The sequence below is a fragment of the Cyprinus carpio genome, chromosome A13, assembly GCF_018340385.1.
Source record: "Cyprinus carpio isolate SPL01 chromosome A13, ASM1834038v1, whole genome shotgun sequence".
Taxonomy (NCBI): Eukaryota; Metazoa; Chordata; class Actinopteri; order Cypriniformes; family Cyprinidae; genus Cyprinus; species Cyprinus carpio.
This window is the reverse complement of record NC_056584.1, coordinates 25,590,656-25,604,593: the sequence shown is the minus strand read 5'-3', so window position 1 is coordinate 25,604,593 and position 13,938 is coordinate 25,590,656. Positions and strand designations below refer to the sequence as shown.

At 37.9% G+C, this 13,938-nt stretch overlaps 2 protein-coding genes across 2 annotated transcripts; one reads left to right on the top strand and one right to left on the bottom strand.

The window, feature by feature from the left end:
• The first annotated feature begins 18 nt into the window (after positions 1-18).
• Positions 19-3,563, top strand: LOC109101009 (coiled-coil domain-containing protein 177). The gene has a single exon (XM_042769508.1). The coding sequence runs from the start codon at positions 1,659-1,661 to the stop codon at positions 3,357-3,359; it is 1,701 nt and encodes a 566-aa protein (XP_042625442.1). The 5' UTR covers positions 19-1,658; the 3' UTR covers positions 3,360-3,563.
• Positions 3,564-4,162: 599 nt separating this feature from the next.
• Positions 4,163-11,256, bottom strand: LOC109101012 (zinc transporter ZIP9-B). Its single transcript, XM_042769507.1, is given in 7 exon segments — positions 4,163-4,965; positions 5,931-6,065; positions 6,574-6,659; positions 7,458-7,566; positions 8,450-8,589; positions 10,422-10,527; positions 10,959-11,256. Coding segments are annotated over 7 exon segments (933 nt in total). The 5' UTR covers positions 11,055-11,256; the 3' UTR covers positions 4,163-4,704.
• Between the last annotated feature and the right edge of the window lie 2,682 nt (positions 11,257-13,938).

The window sequence follows — 13,938 nt, the reverse complement described above, 5'->3', positions numbered from 1 at the left end:
ATTCTAAAAAACTTTTTTGATACGATATGAAGTCTTGTTTTATGAAAAATCTATCCAAATTAAGTACATTTATTCTTAAAACAAAAAAAAATCTATCTGTCTAATAATCTGGTTTTGCCTTTGAATTAAGTTTATTTGTCTTGCGTTACTGAAAGACATTTTTACTAGTAATTTTAAAACAAGACTTAGCATCATAAGTCATTTTAAGCAAATGTCTCTTCATTTAAAAAATATTTAGATATTGGTACTGAAACAAGACAACAATACCAATTTTTGCAGTGGTTCTAGATTAATCGTACTGTATCACACCATTAAAGGGCCCCAGTTTAAGTTTATAGTGGCATTTTGAATATTAAGATCCATTCAGATGTCTGCTTTTTATCATGTCAGCTGCATGCATTTGATTCGAACATGTTTTTAAATATTTAGCCTTAGTGCATTTTGTCGGCATTGGCTGAAGTTTCTCATTTTAAGTGAAGTCAAGAGTGAAGGTCTAAAGTGTTTGTCATTATTATTTATACATGTGTTTTTAACGGCTTTTTTAATTAAATGTTATTAATGCAGGTTGTTGTATGACACAATCGAACACCATGTAAATGCACAACTGGCTTTGGTGCATTTTGAATGAGATGTTTTCCAAAAAATGGGCAGTGTTGAAATGTGCGGTGGGGGGGTGGATCTGTGAATGGAAGGGAATGCAAATAAACACATTTCTGGTTGTGATTAGATGATGATATCTGTTCAGTACGTGAGCTGCACCAGAGGCTCAACTGCTCATCTGTCAGCGCTCTCATAATGAAGGGTTCCAGTAAAAACGCTTTGCTTGATTATTGCGTCATTCCAGTGGAAAACCCCCAAAAAATTTAATTAGTATTTGACGCAACTACATCCACCAATTGTTACATTCACAAAGGCTGGTTTTCATTATAAAAATACCATACTGTTAACTGGGGTCATTGCCATGAAACAAAGGAACTAAAATGAAGACTGCGTAAATACTGATTAATATTTGATAAACTATTATGAATTTGCTTACACAATATTATGCAAAGATGAATATGTTTTTTTCTGTTTTATTCACGATAAAACTATTTAATGTCAACTCTATGTATGAAGAGTATTTAAATGGCATTGCATAAGCAAATGTCAAGCAAACAAATGCTGCAGGATCTTCGATGCCTCACATTTATTCAGCAAAATGTAATAAAACTTTAAAACTGGTTAAAAAAATACAACATTTGTAACATGCAATATATCCCCACCCCTGTAGTTGATTATTACATTTAATATGAACACTGAAGATTTCGCTACAACACTTTTATTTTGAAAAAATGTGCTGGTGCTGGATGTCGCCGTCTGATCACTAGATGGCGCGGTTTCCAATTCGAGGATCCTCGAGCTTAGAAGGATTTAAAGCAGTTCCTGTGACGTTGCCGCGCTGCTATGGTGACCAGAGAAGCTCCGAGGATTTGAAGAGCAGATTAAGGCGCGAATAAGTGTTCTAAAACATTCATATAAGTAAATATCGACAATTCAGAATTCCATTCTATTAAGAAACGTTTTATTTTGTTGCAAGCTGTTTTATAACAGCAGCTATGGATAGGTGAAGCTGCTGTATTCTGGATGAAATGCACAGAGAAGATTGAACACAGTTATTAATGGAGCGTCTTAGATCTGTTTCACCTCTCCTGCATTTGGATTTAAATAATTTCAGCTCCCCTGAAGCTGAAGACAGCAGATATGTTCTGACAAGCCCACGTTCACTTGAATCCTGTGCAAGATTGGGAGTGAAACCTGTTGATCTGTTGCTCAGACCCCTCACAGACTTCATTGATGAAAGCCAGGAGTCCTCTCTGGAGGAGGTGACTGCGGTCTATGAGGAGTACGAGAAAGGAAGAAGAGAACGACTGCGCTTGTGTAGAGAGGAGCGAGAGCGGATCATACAAGAGGGCTGGAATAGAAAGTCATCTGTAAAACCGTTCACCGTCCCAGAGCAAAAAGCTGAGAGTCGAAGCACCGATTCCAAAGCCAAATGTCCAGCTAAGACACGGTTCACAGATGACCGTGTTCATTCAGTGTCTGCAATTTCCATTCCAGATGGATTCCTGACCACATGCGGTCAGAAGTTCCCCTACAGTTTCAGTCTGGCCGAACTCAGACGATCTCCTGCGACAGAGCGTCGGGTGAAGGGCCTCTTGCAGGAGATCAGTCGCAAACTAAGCATCGCCGTCCCAGAAAAAGACCGCAAGATTGTTGCATTAATGCTGGCTAGGCACGAAGAGGAGCAGTTTCGCTTACGCCAGAGCATGTTTGAGGAGCAACATCACGAGGAGGAGCAGAGGCGCGAGGAGGAGCGGCAAGCTCACATGGAGCAAGAGCGACGGAAAAAACTTCTGCGACATATTCGCCGCTGGCAGGAGGACTTGGAGGAGCGGAAGAGGCGGCGAGAGGAAGAGGAGGCGATGCTTGCGGAGCAGCGTGAGCGGGAGACGCTCTGGCAGGAGGAGCGCTGGAGGAGGCACGCCGAGGAGCAACAAGCTCGACGAAGGTTCAAGCTTGATGTGGCGAGCAGGGATGCAAAAGAGCGCAAACGCTACCAGGAGAGGCTCCTGCGGGAGAAGGAGCGCGTGGAGGAGGCGCAGCGAGAGAAGGAGCTGCAGGCGGCACGGGAAAAAGAACAACATGCAATGAGGAGCAAGCGAATGCAGGGAAAGACAGAAAGGAGGAGACTCAAGCAAGAGAACCAGAGGGAGCTACTCAAGCACCTCCTCTTAAAAAAGGAGCTCGAGGAGCAGGAGCGTGCAGAGAAGGAGCTCAAGCGAAAAGGACTGGAGCGGAAGCTGCAGCTCTCCAAGGAGAACCATGCGCTGCTTCTAGAGGCGCGGGTGCAGGAAATGCGATCACGTGCCGCGAAGGAGGAGGAGCAGATGCGGATGGCGCAGCAGCAGGCGAGGAGGGAGGACAGGGATTGGTTGGAGCAGAAGCATAAGTTGGTGCAACGTTGCCAGCTGCGGATGGAGCGTGCCGTGCTGCAGGTGCAGGAGCAGCGGCGTCGCAGAGCTCAACTCCTCAGCCGAGAGAACCAGGAGAAGAAACTCAGCCATCGCAGACTACGAGACCGAGTCCTGGAGGAGGAGAAAGCGCAACGGGAGGAGAGATGCAAGAACGTGACACAGAAGGAACAGCGCAGCGAGAAGCTGCAGAGAGAGAGGGCAGAGGCCCAGGAGAGGAGCCGGAAGGTGGCTCACGCCTCCTGCTACATGCGGGAGAGGGTGAGGGAGCAGACGTCCCGTCGCACCTTTGACCAGATGGCACGAGAAGCCGAGCTGACCGCTCAACTGGGCCACCTGAAACTATGAATAGGGTAGAACTAAAAAAATAAATAAAGCTGAACAAAAGTCAGAGGAGTATGAAACAACTTCATAGCCACTTCTGATTATAAATGCAGCTTCCATCAGAAGTATTAGACTACAGAATGAGTGTTTACAGTGCTGATAAATGTATTTATCTAGACAAAGACAATTAATAAGCTGCACCAAAGCTCCATGTGTATTATTTATTGACTTTTAACTATTAATGTTTTGGATTTTTTTTTTGTTGTTTTTTATTTGAACAAATGAAGTGATTTTTTGATGATTTTTATATGGATTTTGTGTAGCAAGTTTGAGACTGAGATGCATTCAAGGGTTAAGTTACAAAAAACATCTTGGAATAAAGCATGACTGACTAAACTCAAATTGCATGATTAAGATAAATATATTCTGATTATAACAATTGGTTGCATGTCTTAAGGTCGACATGGTCATTGAGCCAGAGTTATTACTGATAACTTACTGTTATTGATAACTGTTATTACTGAAATTGTTGAATGAAGTCGTTATTTTTGTTTTCATTGCACACAAAAAGTATTCTCCTCGTTTAGTGTTGTTAGGGTTGTGTCACTTGTGTAATTTTGACAATTTTAACAATGTCCTTATTAATATGTTGTTTGTTGTGTTGTATTTTTTTACTAATTTCTTAATTTGTGTTCAGAAGATGAACAAAGCTCTTACGGGTTTGGAAGGACATGAGGGTGAGTAATTAATGACAGAATTTTCATTTTTGGGTGAACTAACCCTTTAAGGTCAAGTGATTTGGAAAACACAAAAATGAAAACAAAATAGCAGTTTTTTTATGGCTTTTAATAGATTGTTGAGTACCAGAGAGATCACAATCTGCATGTATGTCAGATTGCACTGCATTTAGATCTCAAAATAAACATTGGTTTATATCAATACAAGGCATTCTTGGTTTAATACAAAACTTCGAAAAATAAACAATATTTTATATTTTTTGGGAAAAGATCACTGTATTGCACTTAAGTTTTGCAACTTTATGGAGGTGATACAAATTACTTATTTTTTAAAGCAAAATAAATTTTGATTCTAGATATAAGAATATCAAATATAATCTTTTTTGTCTTTGACAATGCACATGTGCACATAAAAGCACCACAGGCTTGTAGTTTTGTTTCTCGGCTAATAAAAAAAATTTGTTAAAGCCGTCTAATCGTTAAACAGAAAACGTGGGGAGTCTGATAACACAAATCATGACAAAACATAAAACTGTCAAAGAGCATTCTCAAGTCATGATGAAAATATAAACATTTAACATATAAATATTACACGTCACTGTCACGTTTGGCTCTTGGATTGTTTTTACAGATTAATCGTCTGGCAGTCCGAGGGCCAACAGCACAGGAAGTCCAGCCCCCAGGATGAGAGTCAGGCTCTCTGTGATGCTCAGACCGCTCTGCTGCTGGTGGGCCCCGGTTCCTGTGTGATGGTGGAGGTGAGTGGAGCGCTGATGCCCTCTGCTGTTGATCTCTGGCAGAACATGAACTGTGGCCACATATAAGAACGTTCCAGCAGAGAACAGCATGCCAATGCCTGTAGCACTCAGGCGGTTCTGAGAAGAGCCATTAGACTGCAAAGATAATAAATAGTATTCATTACTTGTTATAGATTTATATATATATAAAAAAAGTAAATGTAATGTAAAAAAACAATCTTTCTTCATAGTCCAAAAAGAACATGTTGGTCCCATGGCAAACTTAATGAGAACTTGCTTTGTGAGAACAGGGGCCAGTTGCATAACCTGCTCAAGGTCTAAGACTGACTTAACATAATGGGTATGTTTATGCAACAGGCCCCAGATCTCAAAATCATCTGATGTCATTGTGTCATCAAAAAAATAAAAAATAAAAAAAATAAAATTAATGTTGCATTTTCATGTTACATTAAAATAAATCTGAAATAAAATAAAAGATAAATACATAAATGCATATATACTTACAAAAATGTGGATATACATGTTTTTTATAACAAATAAAAACTAACAAAACAGACAAAAGGGCATAACAAAATAATTAAAATTTAAACTGACAAAAATAAATGTATTCATTAGGGCTGTCAAATGATTAATCACGATTAATCACATCCAAAATAAAAGTTTTGTTTACATAATATATGTATGTGTACAGGGTATATTTATTATGTATATATAAATACACACACATAAATTATATATTTAGAAAATATTTACATGTATATACATTTATATATTTATATTCTTATATTTTATATTTTATATAAATATATTTAATATATAAACATAACATATTCTTCTTAAATATATACATGCATGTGTGTGTATTTATATATACATAATAAATATACACAGTATACACACATATATTATGTAAACAAAACTTTTATTTTGGATGTGATTAATTGTGATTAATCATTTGACAGCCCTAGTATTCATATTTTGAATTTGCTTTTAATTTAATAAAAAAATGCTGCATTGTGTGCATATTTTGATGTTTGGCTTGCTATTCTACTGGAACTAAAGTTTCACAGGACAAATAAAGAGAAACTGAGGTTTCTTACTGCACTCAGGATGAAGTAGGTGCTGATAGCCATCAGCGGCGCAGCAGCAGAAAATGCCAGTAAATGCTTCTGAATAGTCTTCCTCTCCAGACCTGCATGCATGAGGAAAGACACAAGACCAAACGCTGCTGGAGCCTAGAGAGAGACAGAGGAGGAAAGTGAGTTTGTGATGAATAAAGCAAGGCAATTGGGCACTCACTGTAATGGTTTGGTAACAAAAGCATGGCAGATTGAGTTTTCTGGGGACATGTTTAGCAATACTTGCTTTTCTTGAAAAGTGACTTTCTTTGCATTTGCATAGATTTGATCAGTTAATGCATTGCATGAGAATCAAAGCCATGACCTCGGAATTGACCCATCGCAGAGAGTTTGATTGACAGGCGTTCTGACCAATCATAACACCGAATCTGTCAGTTTGTCTGACAAACAAACCAGACGGGAGAGTAGATTAACATCGGTGGACTTGAACTTGAAAAATGGTGTGTATTGACATCTTTCCACAGTTGAAACAAGATACCTTGATGTTCATTCATGTTTATTTCATGCTATAACAAGTAAAGAGGAAGGTTCACGTTTCACAGCATTTATTGTCTGAGCGACTTAATACAGATTGACTCAGCAGTGCTAGTACAGATGAACTCACCTTATGCAAAATGACAGCAAAAAACACAACAACCTGCACGGACACCTGTGATGAGGCCGCAGCTGCACCCAGAGCAACGCCATCAGCTGGAAACAGACAGACAGTGTATGTGTGAATGTCATGCAAATAAGGGCTTATCGCCACAGCTGACAAATCACAGCAACCAAGCTGAACTGATCATTATTTACTTTGAGTGCCTTACAGAACAAAATGAAAGAAGTAATTAATAATTAGAGCGACCTTACACCCTCTTTTTTCTAAATTGCCTGAAATGTCCAGGTTTTGATTTTGTTTTTCTATTAACCGTCTCTCTACAGTTTTCATATTTTATATGTATGCATATTTTGCATTGCTTTGACCGTTATCTGTAGTTCCCAGCTTCTTGCACAGCACCACTGGTTGATTGTTAGCCAAACTATCTTTCATTCATTAGCTTTAAGTATGAAAACAGTAGGAAAGCAAAACCAAAACCTGAACATTTCAGGCAATTTAGAAATCCCAGCCAGGATATGTCTGGGAAAAAGAGGATGTATGGTAACCCTATTAATTGCAGAATTTAAATTTTAGAGTAAACTACACTTTGCTTTTAATGTTTTTTTGTTGGCACTCCTGGTAATCCAATATTTGAAACCAGAAATGTAACACTATTCATGTAAACCAAACCACACAATGAGGTTAGTCTGTTTTTAGTGTCCCTTTTTTGGTATTAAAGGACAGATGCTGTGATAAAAACACAATGGAGGCTGCAGAATTGAAAACCCATTGTTCATTGACTTGAATAACCATACTCAGAAGGACTAGAACTACAGGCATGATTCACTGTAATGTAATCTGTTGTGTCTGGGCAATACGGAACATAATAGAGGAAGTGAAGCCTTTGTTACCTGCGGCGTGAATCAGCAGACCCAGGGTGGCAGTAACACTGTTGCCACTGTACATGCGCGCTCGGGGTTCTGGGAAACAAGACAAACAGAAATATTCTCAAGAGGGCATCTGAATGCATTTCAATTCATAATGCATGCTTACAATTTCAATAACACACTAAGAATGAGATTTATCACATTACAGTAGGATAATGAAAATTTAAATACAAGATACTTATGTACATACAAAAGATCCTAATCTTTTTTCAAATAAAAGCAGACCACATTGTCTTTATGCAAAATGCTATTTCTTATAATTCTGTTTTGATTTTTGGCATGAAATATGACCTATATATTTCTTGAGAGTTTTCATGAGAGCCACACTAAAAGTTAGGACATTTGTGAAAAGAAGCTGGATGAAAAATGCTAAAAAAAAATTTATAACTGGATGCAACTTGCTGAAGTAAACAATATTGCATACTACGGAATTTTTTTGTTGTATACCATTTCATAAACTATTGAAAACAATATAAAGGAACAAATCAAAGTGAAATAATAATTTAATGCAATAATTAATACAGAGTCATTCAGTATTAATCATTACAAAGCTAAGCTTAAAGCAAAACACTGAATCTTGTTTATTTTAAGATTAGCATACATTTAGGGTGATCATACATCATTTTTTCCCTGACATATCCTGACAGGGATTTCTAAATTGCCTAAAATGTCCAGGTTTTTGTTTTGTTTTCCTATTGTTTTATACTTGCTGCAGGTAATGACTGAAAAACAGTTTGACCAATAGTGTGCAGGCATTGTCCACAATCGACCAATCGTGGTGTGCGAGAAGGTGGGCTCTACAGAGAACAATCAAAACAATGGAAACACGTATATATAACATATGAAGAATAGGAAAACAAAGCCAAAACCTGGACATTTCTATTCTCAACACAGCCTCTGTGTGGAAGAAGTGAGTGGATAAGTACTGAAATGTGTTTGTTTTAAGTATGGTCCACCACAAACATGAGCGTAAAGCCCAAGACGAGAGAGACTCCTATGAAGAAGTGAGGACGCAGACCTTTCTTGGTGGCTAGATGAAGTGTTGAATTTGTTTCAGAGATATTTTGATTCTCTCCCATAGCGGAGCAATACCGGTCTACATGAGGAGGAGAAGAAACATGTATTGGAAAAATAATCAATCGTTATCTCCTCAATATGAGGCCACCAGCAGTGAGTTTCAACTGGTTACTTACTTTGGATAAAAGTAAACAAAGGCGTTGTAAAAGTGTGCATGACTGTGCATATTCATACCCTGAATAGGGAAGTACAGGTGCCTCTCAATAAATAAGGATGTTGTAGAAAAGTTGATTTATTTCAGTAATTCAACTCAAATTGTGAAACTCGTGTATTAAATAAATTCAATGCGCACAGACTGAAGTAGTTTAAGTATTTGGTTCTTTTAATTGTGATGATTTTGGCTCACATTTAACAAAAACCCACCAATTCACTATCTCAACAAAATAGAATACTTCATAAGACCAATAAATAAATTCATTTTTAGTGAATTGTTGGCCTTCTGGAAAGTATGTTCATTTACTGTACATGTACTCAATACTTGGTAGGGGCTCCTTTTGCTTTAATTACTGCCTCAGTTCGGTGTGGTATGGAGGTGATCAGTTTGTGGCACTGCTGAGGTGGTGTGGAAGCCCAGGTTTCTTTGACAGTGTCCTTCAGCTCATCTGCAGTGTTTGGTCTCTTGTTTCTCATTTTCCTCTTGACAGTACCTCATAGATTCTCTCTGGGGGTTCAGGTCTGTTGAGTTTGCTGGCCAGTCACAAGCACACCAACACCATGACCATTTAACCAACTTTTTGGTGCTTGAGGTGGTATGGAAGCCCAGGTTTTCCTGCTGGAAAATGAAATCAGCATCTTCAAAAAGCTGGTAAGCAAAAGGAATCATGAAGTGCTCCAGAATTTCCTGGTAAACGGGGTGCAGTGACTTTTGGTTTTCAAAAAACACAATGGACCAACACCAGCAGATGACATTGCACCCCCAAATCATCACAGACTGTGGAAACTTAACACTGGACTTCAGGCAACTTGTGCTATGAGCTTCTCCACCCTTCCTCCAGACTCTAGGACCTTGGTTTCCAAATTAAATACAAAACTTGCTCTCATCTGAAAAGAGGACTTTGGACCACTGGGCAACAGTCCAGTTCTTCTTCTCCTTAGCCCAGGTAAGACACCTCTGATGTTGTCTGTGGTTCAGGAGTGGCTTAACAAGAGGAATACATAACTGTAGTCAAATTCCTTGACACGTCTGTGTGTGGTGGCTCTTGCTGCCTTGACCCCAGCCTCAGTCCATTCCTTGTGAAGTTCACTCAAATTCTTGAATCGATTTTGCTTGACAATCATCATAAGGCTGAGGTTCTCTCGGTTGGTTTTGCATCTTGTTCTTCCACACTTTTTCCTTCCACTCAACTTTCTGTTAACATGCTTGGATACAGCACTCTGTGAACAGCCAGCTTCTTTGGCAGTGAATGTCTGTGGCTTACCCTCCTTGTGAAGGGTGTCAATGATTGTCTTCTGGACAACTGTCAGGTCAGCAGTCTTCCCCATAATTGTGTAGCCTAGTGAACCAAACTGAGAGACCATTTTGAAGGCTCAGGAAACCTTTGCAGGTGTTTTGAGTTGATTAGCTGATCGGCACGTCACCATATTCTAATTTGTTGAGATAGTGAATTTGTTGGTTTTTTTTTAAATTGTGAGCCAAAATCATCACAATTAAAAGAACCAAAGACTTAAACTACTTCAGTCTGCGTGCACTGAATTTATTTAATTCAAGAATACTTCATTGAATTGAATTATTTAATACACGAGTTTCACAATTTGAGTTGAATTACTGAAATGAATTAACTTTTCCATGACATTCTAATTTATTGAGATGCACCTGTAGATAAATAAAACGGAGGAAGATGCAAGTCTCACCTTTCCATGACTCCTGCACTAGCTCCACCCCCTCTGGGATGATGATTGACAGAGCGGTGCCACACAGAAGCCCCGCCCCCAGTACAGTAATCAGCTGCAGTTTCTGCTGTAAGGGTGGAGAAAATGTCGTGAAATAACTTTAAGCTTGATTTTCAATGTCAAAATACATGGTTACCGCCTTAGTTGTTTATAGTCATGGACTTTTATGTTTTACACTATATACAATTCTAAGTCTAAGGAGTTTAATTGGGGTTGCTTCTGAGAAATTTACAGATAGAAAGCAATAACTATCACTTGCAGAAACTACAGCTAGCTACGTGACTGACTCAGACACACTGGGCAGAGTACAAAGTATAATAAAAACCTTACTGATATCGTTAATCTTCATTTCTAAAGCATGCATGCTACAATTTTCAAATGTTGTTTTGTGTAAGCATTGTTTTAAATCATCTGTCAGATTCCATTATACTCTGCTTTACAGTACTGTATAAAGTTAACGTATCAGCATTTGCTGAACATGCATATCGATCATCTTACCTCTGATAAATTGATCAATAGTGGAATAATACCGAGCACGAAACATCCCACGAACATAGCCAGAGATATGAGAATAACAGCCCAAGCTCCGTCCATGACTGCTTCAGCCCTTCCGATCAAACCTCATTCGGGCTGCTTCACGTGTAACAAACACCCTAAAACACAAAAAGAAGACACAATATCCTCTTTGAACACTCGCTGGAAAGCATAGTGAGAGTCCTCCACGTCTCAACACTCTCCATAACCTCCCAAAACCCTAAACTACACCCCTAGAGCCAGACGAACAGCATTACGTGACACTTACGCTCAGGGGAGAGTCTGATTCATTTGAGAGAGTCGGTTCCTTTTATTGAACGAACCGAGTCAGTGTCTCCTGGCGACTTTACGCGTCATTTTTTTATTTTTATTTTTTAGTAAAATTGCTGTTTATTAGTATGTCATCAATATTGGGTATGAATACGTAGTTAATGTATCAGTATAATTAGATTTATGTATATTTAAATAGCATGATCAGTATATTTGAACGAGACGTTTGTGAATACGTAGGCTAGTGAATGCCAAAATATAACCACATTGCAACGTTTGGGGAGCGTTATTCGTATACTTTAAGAAATAAATAAATACAACTTTCTTCAAGACTTACATAAGTAAATTGTGAATATTCATATTATTTAAACTGTGTCACTTTAAATAGGCACGTGACCTAATTTTCAAACAGTAAAAACCGTTGAACTGATTGACTTTAGATCTCACGCGCGTGTCTGAGGTAAGGCGCTTTTTCTTCAAAAAATGACTTCTAAACTATATTAAATACATATTCACCGAGAATATTGTCATGAGAACATTTAGTTGTAAGTTATATACGTAATGTGAGTTTTTAAATAAAATAACAGGACTGGAGCTCTGTCAATATGCGTGTAATCAGATTCATACAGACAATTTTAATTCAGAACGTTTATATTATAATTAATTGATATAAAGGCATATAGAAAGACAAATATCAGACCTTTATCCCTCTCTCAAGGTAAGTTAATATTGGTGAACACTTTCAGCCGACGCCAAATGCAGTCGAATGTTTTGACCGAATCATTGCAAAGAATCGGTTGAAATGAAAGAATCAGTAGTGAATCGAATATCAGCTTATGACTCCCTGTTGCTTTTCTCTTGAGACACATCACAAGACTCCACCAGAAGACCGTGAGAGGTCAAAGATTGTAACTTACTCATTATTTCGTGATAGAGAAAAGCAAGCGGCCATAAAATGACATTATGACTCCTTGAAGGAGGAAAATAGTGTTTTAAAACCGTATTATAAGAAAATCATGAAGATTTGACACTTGCAATTTGAGACATTGTCCTTTTAGAATTTTTTTTAATCTATTTGGAAGCAGATATATATTTTTTGAGGTCAACATTGTATTTTTTTACACCATGTGCAACAATGTACCAAAATTAGCATTGCTGAATTAAATCGATGACAGCAATTTTATAGAATAAAACAGCCCAAACGACTTCATTTAAGTGAAATACAATAAGTGTATTTCTTTGTAAATGACATTTCATGACACGTTACATGGTTTTGTCAGTCTCTTTTATTGTTCAAAGACATGGAAGAGTTTGAGGATGACACTACAAAAGATCATTTGAGGGGAGGTTGAGATAAAAAACTATTAAAAACAGCAATCGCAAGCAAAGTATAAACCTAAGGGAAATCTGAATGGACAAAAGCAAACAATTCATGGTCAACTGTACATGGTTTTGGTGGCTAAGCTGTACAAATGCAAATACAGTTTAGTGCTCCAAAAGCAGCGCAATGCTTCTATTTACAAAAATATTACACTGATTAAACCACTTCACTCCAGGCCAATGGCCGTTAATTCAAAAGTAATAGACAAATTAAATAAATTTTGTGGACAACATCTGTAACAAATGGGAAAAGCCTATAAAGATGCATAAATAAATTATTGCCGCATCATGCTTGAAACGGTGTTTTTCCTTAAATAGATCCAGGATGCAGTCATCACCTACAGTATCTAAGCAGCAAGAGCATCAGACGTACAAAGCACTGCAGTTACTCAGTGTTGTCCAAACAAGATCACTGACAAAAATGGCTTGATATTGTTCCATACACCATGTTAATGTTAAATATTCCACATGAAGTGCATAGCCTACAGTGTTATTTGCATTTAAAAGAGTTAAGCTCCTCAGTGATAGATTGGTAGGTAAGTGTGATTTACATAAATTAACTAAAAATATCACTGATTGGCTTCCTAATGTTTAAATCACAAGTTTGCAAACACCCGGCAACTGTTTCAAGTTAACATTTATTGCAAAAAACGTCAGTTTAAACACTGCATTGCTATTCCTGTAAACAATAAATGACACGATGAGAACTATTTAAGTCCACTAGCAGGAACGATCAACCATATAGAGGTTGGGCAAAGAAACAACTATTTTAAAGTACGTACTCAGGCACAGCCTTTGTCTGCTCATTTCTGAAAGAAAAGCTTAAAAATAATTTTGTTTCCAGTTCTGACTTGCATTTCAACAATGCACACAAAACACAAAAATGCATATAATGGACAAAGCAGAAAAAATGTCTGAGCAGCATGGTGACAAAACCGATATAAAGAGTGTAGTAAAAAAAAAAAAAAAAAAACAGTGGCTAAGAAATAGTAGTCAATGTACTAGTTTTTGTGTTCTTTTTTTCCCCCCCAGACTTCAACCACTAAATGATGCGTAAACCCAGTCAAATTAGCTCACAACTGCAAGAGTGTCAGCGTAAAGCTTGTAAATGGCCACAGGTATGAAGAAACATTGAACAGAGTCTGTTATTTCTCATTCTCTTGTAAACTTGCAAGGAACACACCTCTATAGCAATAAAGAAGGCCATAATTAAGACGCATATTGATATATGACCCAATGAGATCTTGCTATCATCATAAACCCAACTTTTAGGATGTTCAGGGATTTCTGGTTA

Excerpts from the sequence above, each read along its gene's own strand:
- LOC109101009 (XM_042769508.1), top strand. The coding sequence starts at position 1,659 with ATGGAGCGTCTTAGATCTGTTTCACCTCTCCTGCATTTGGATTTAAAT.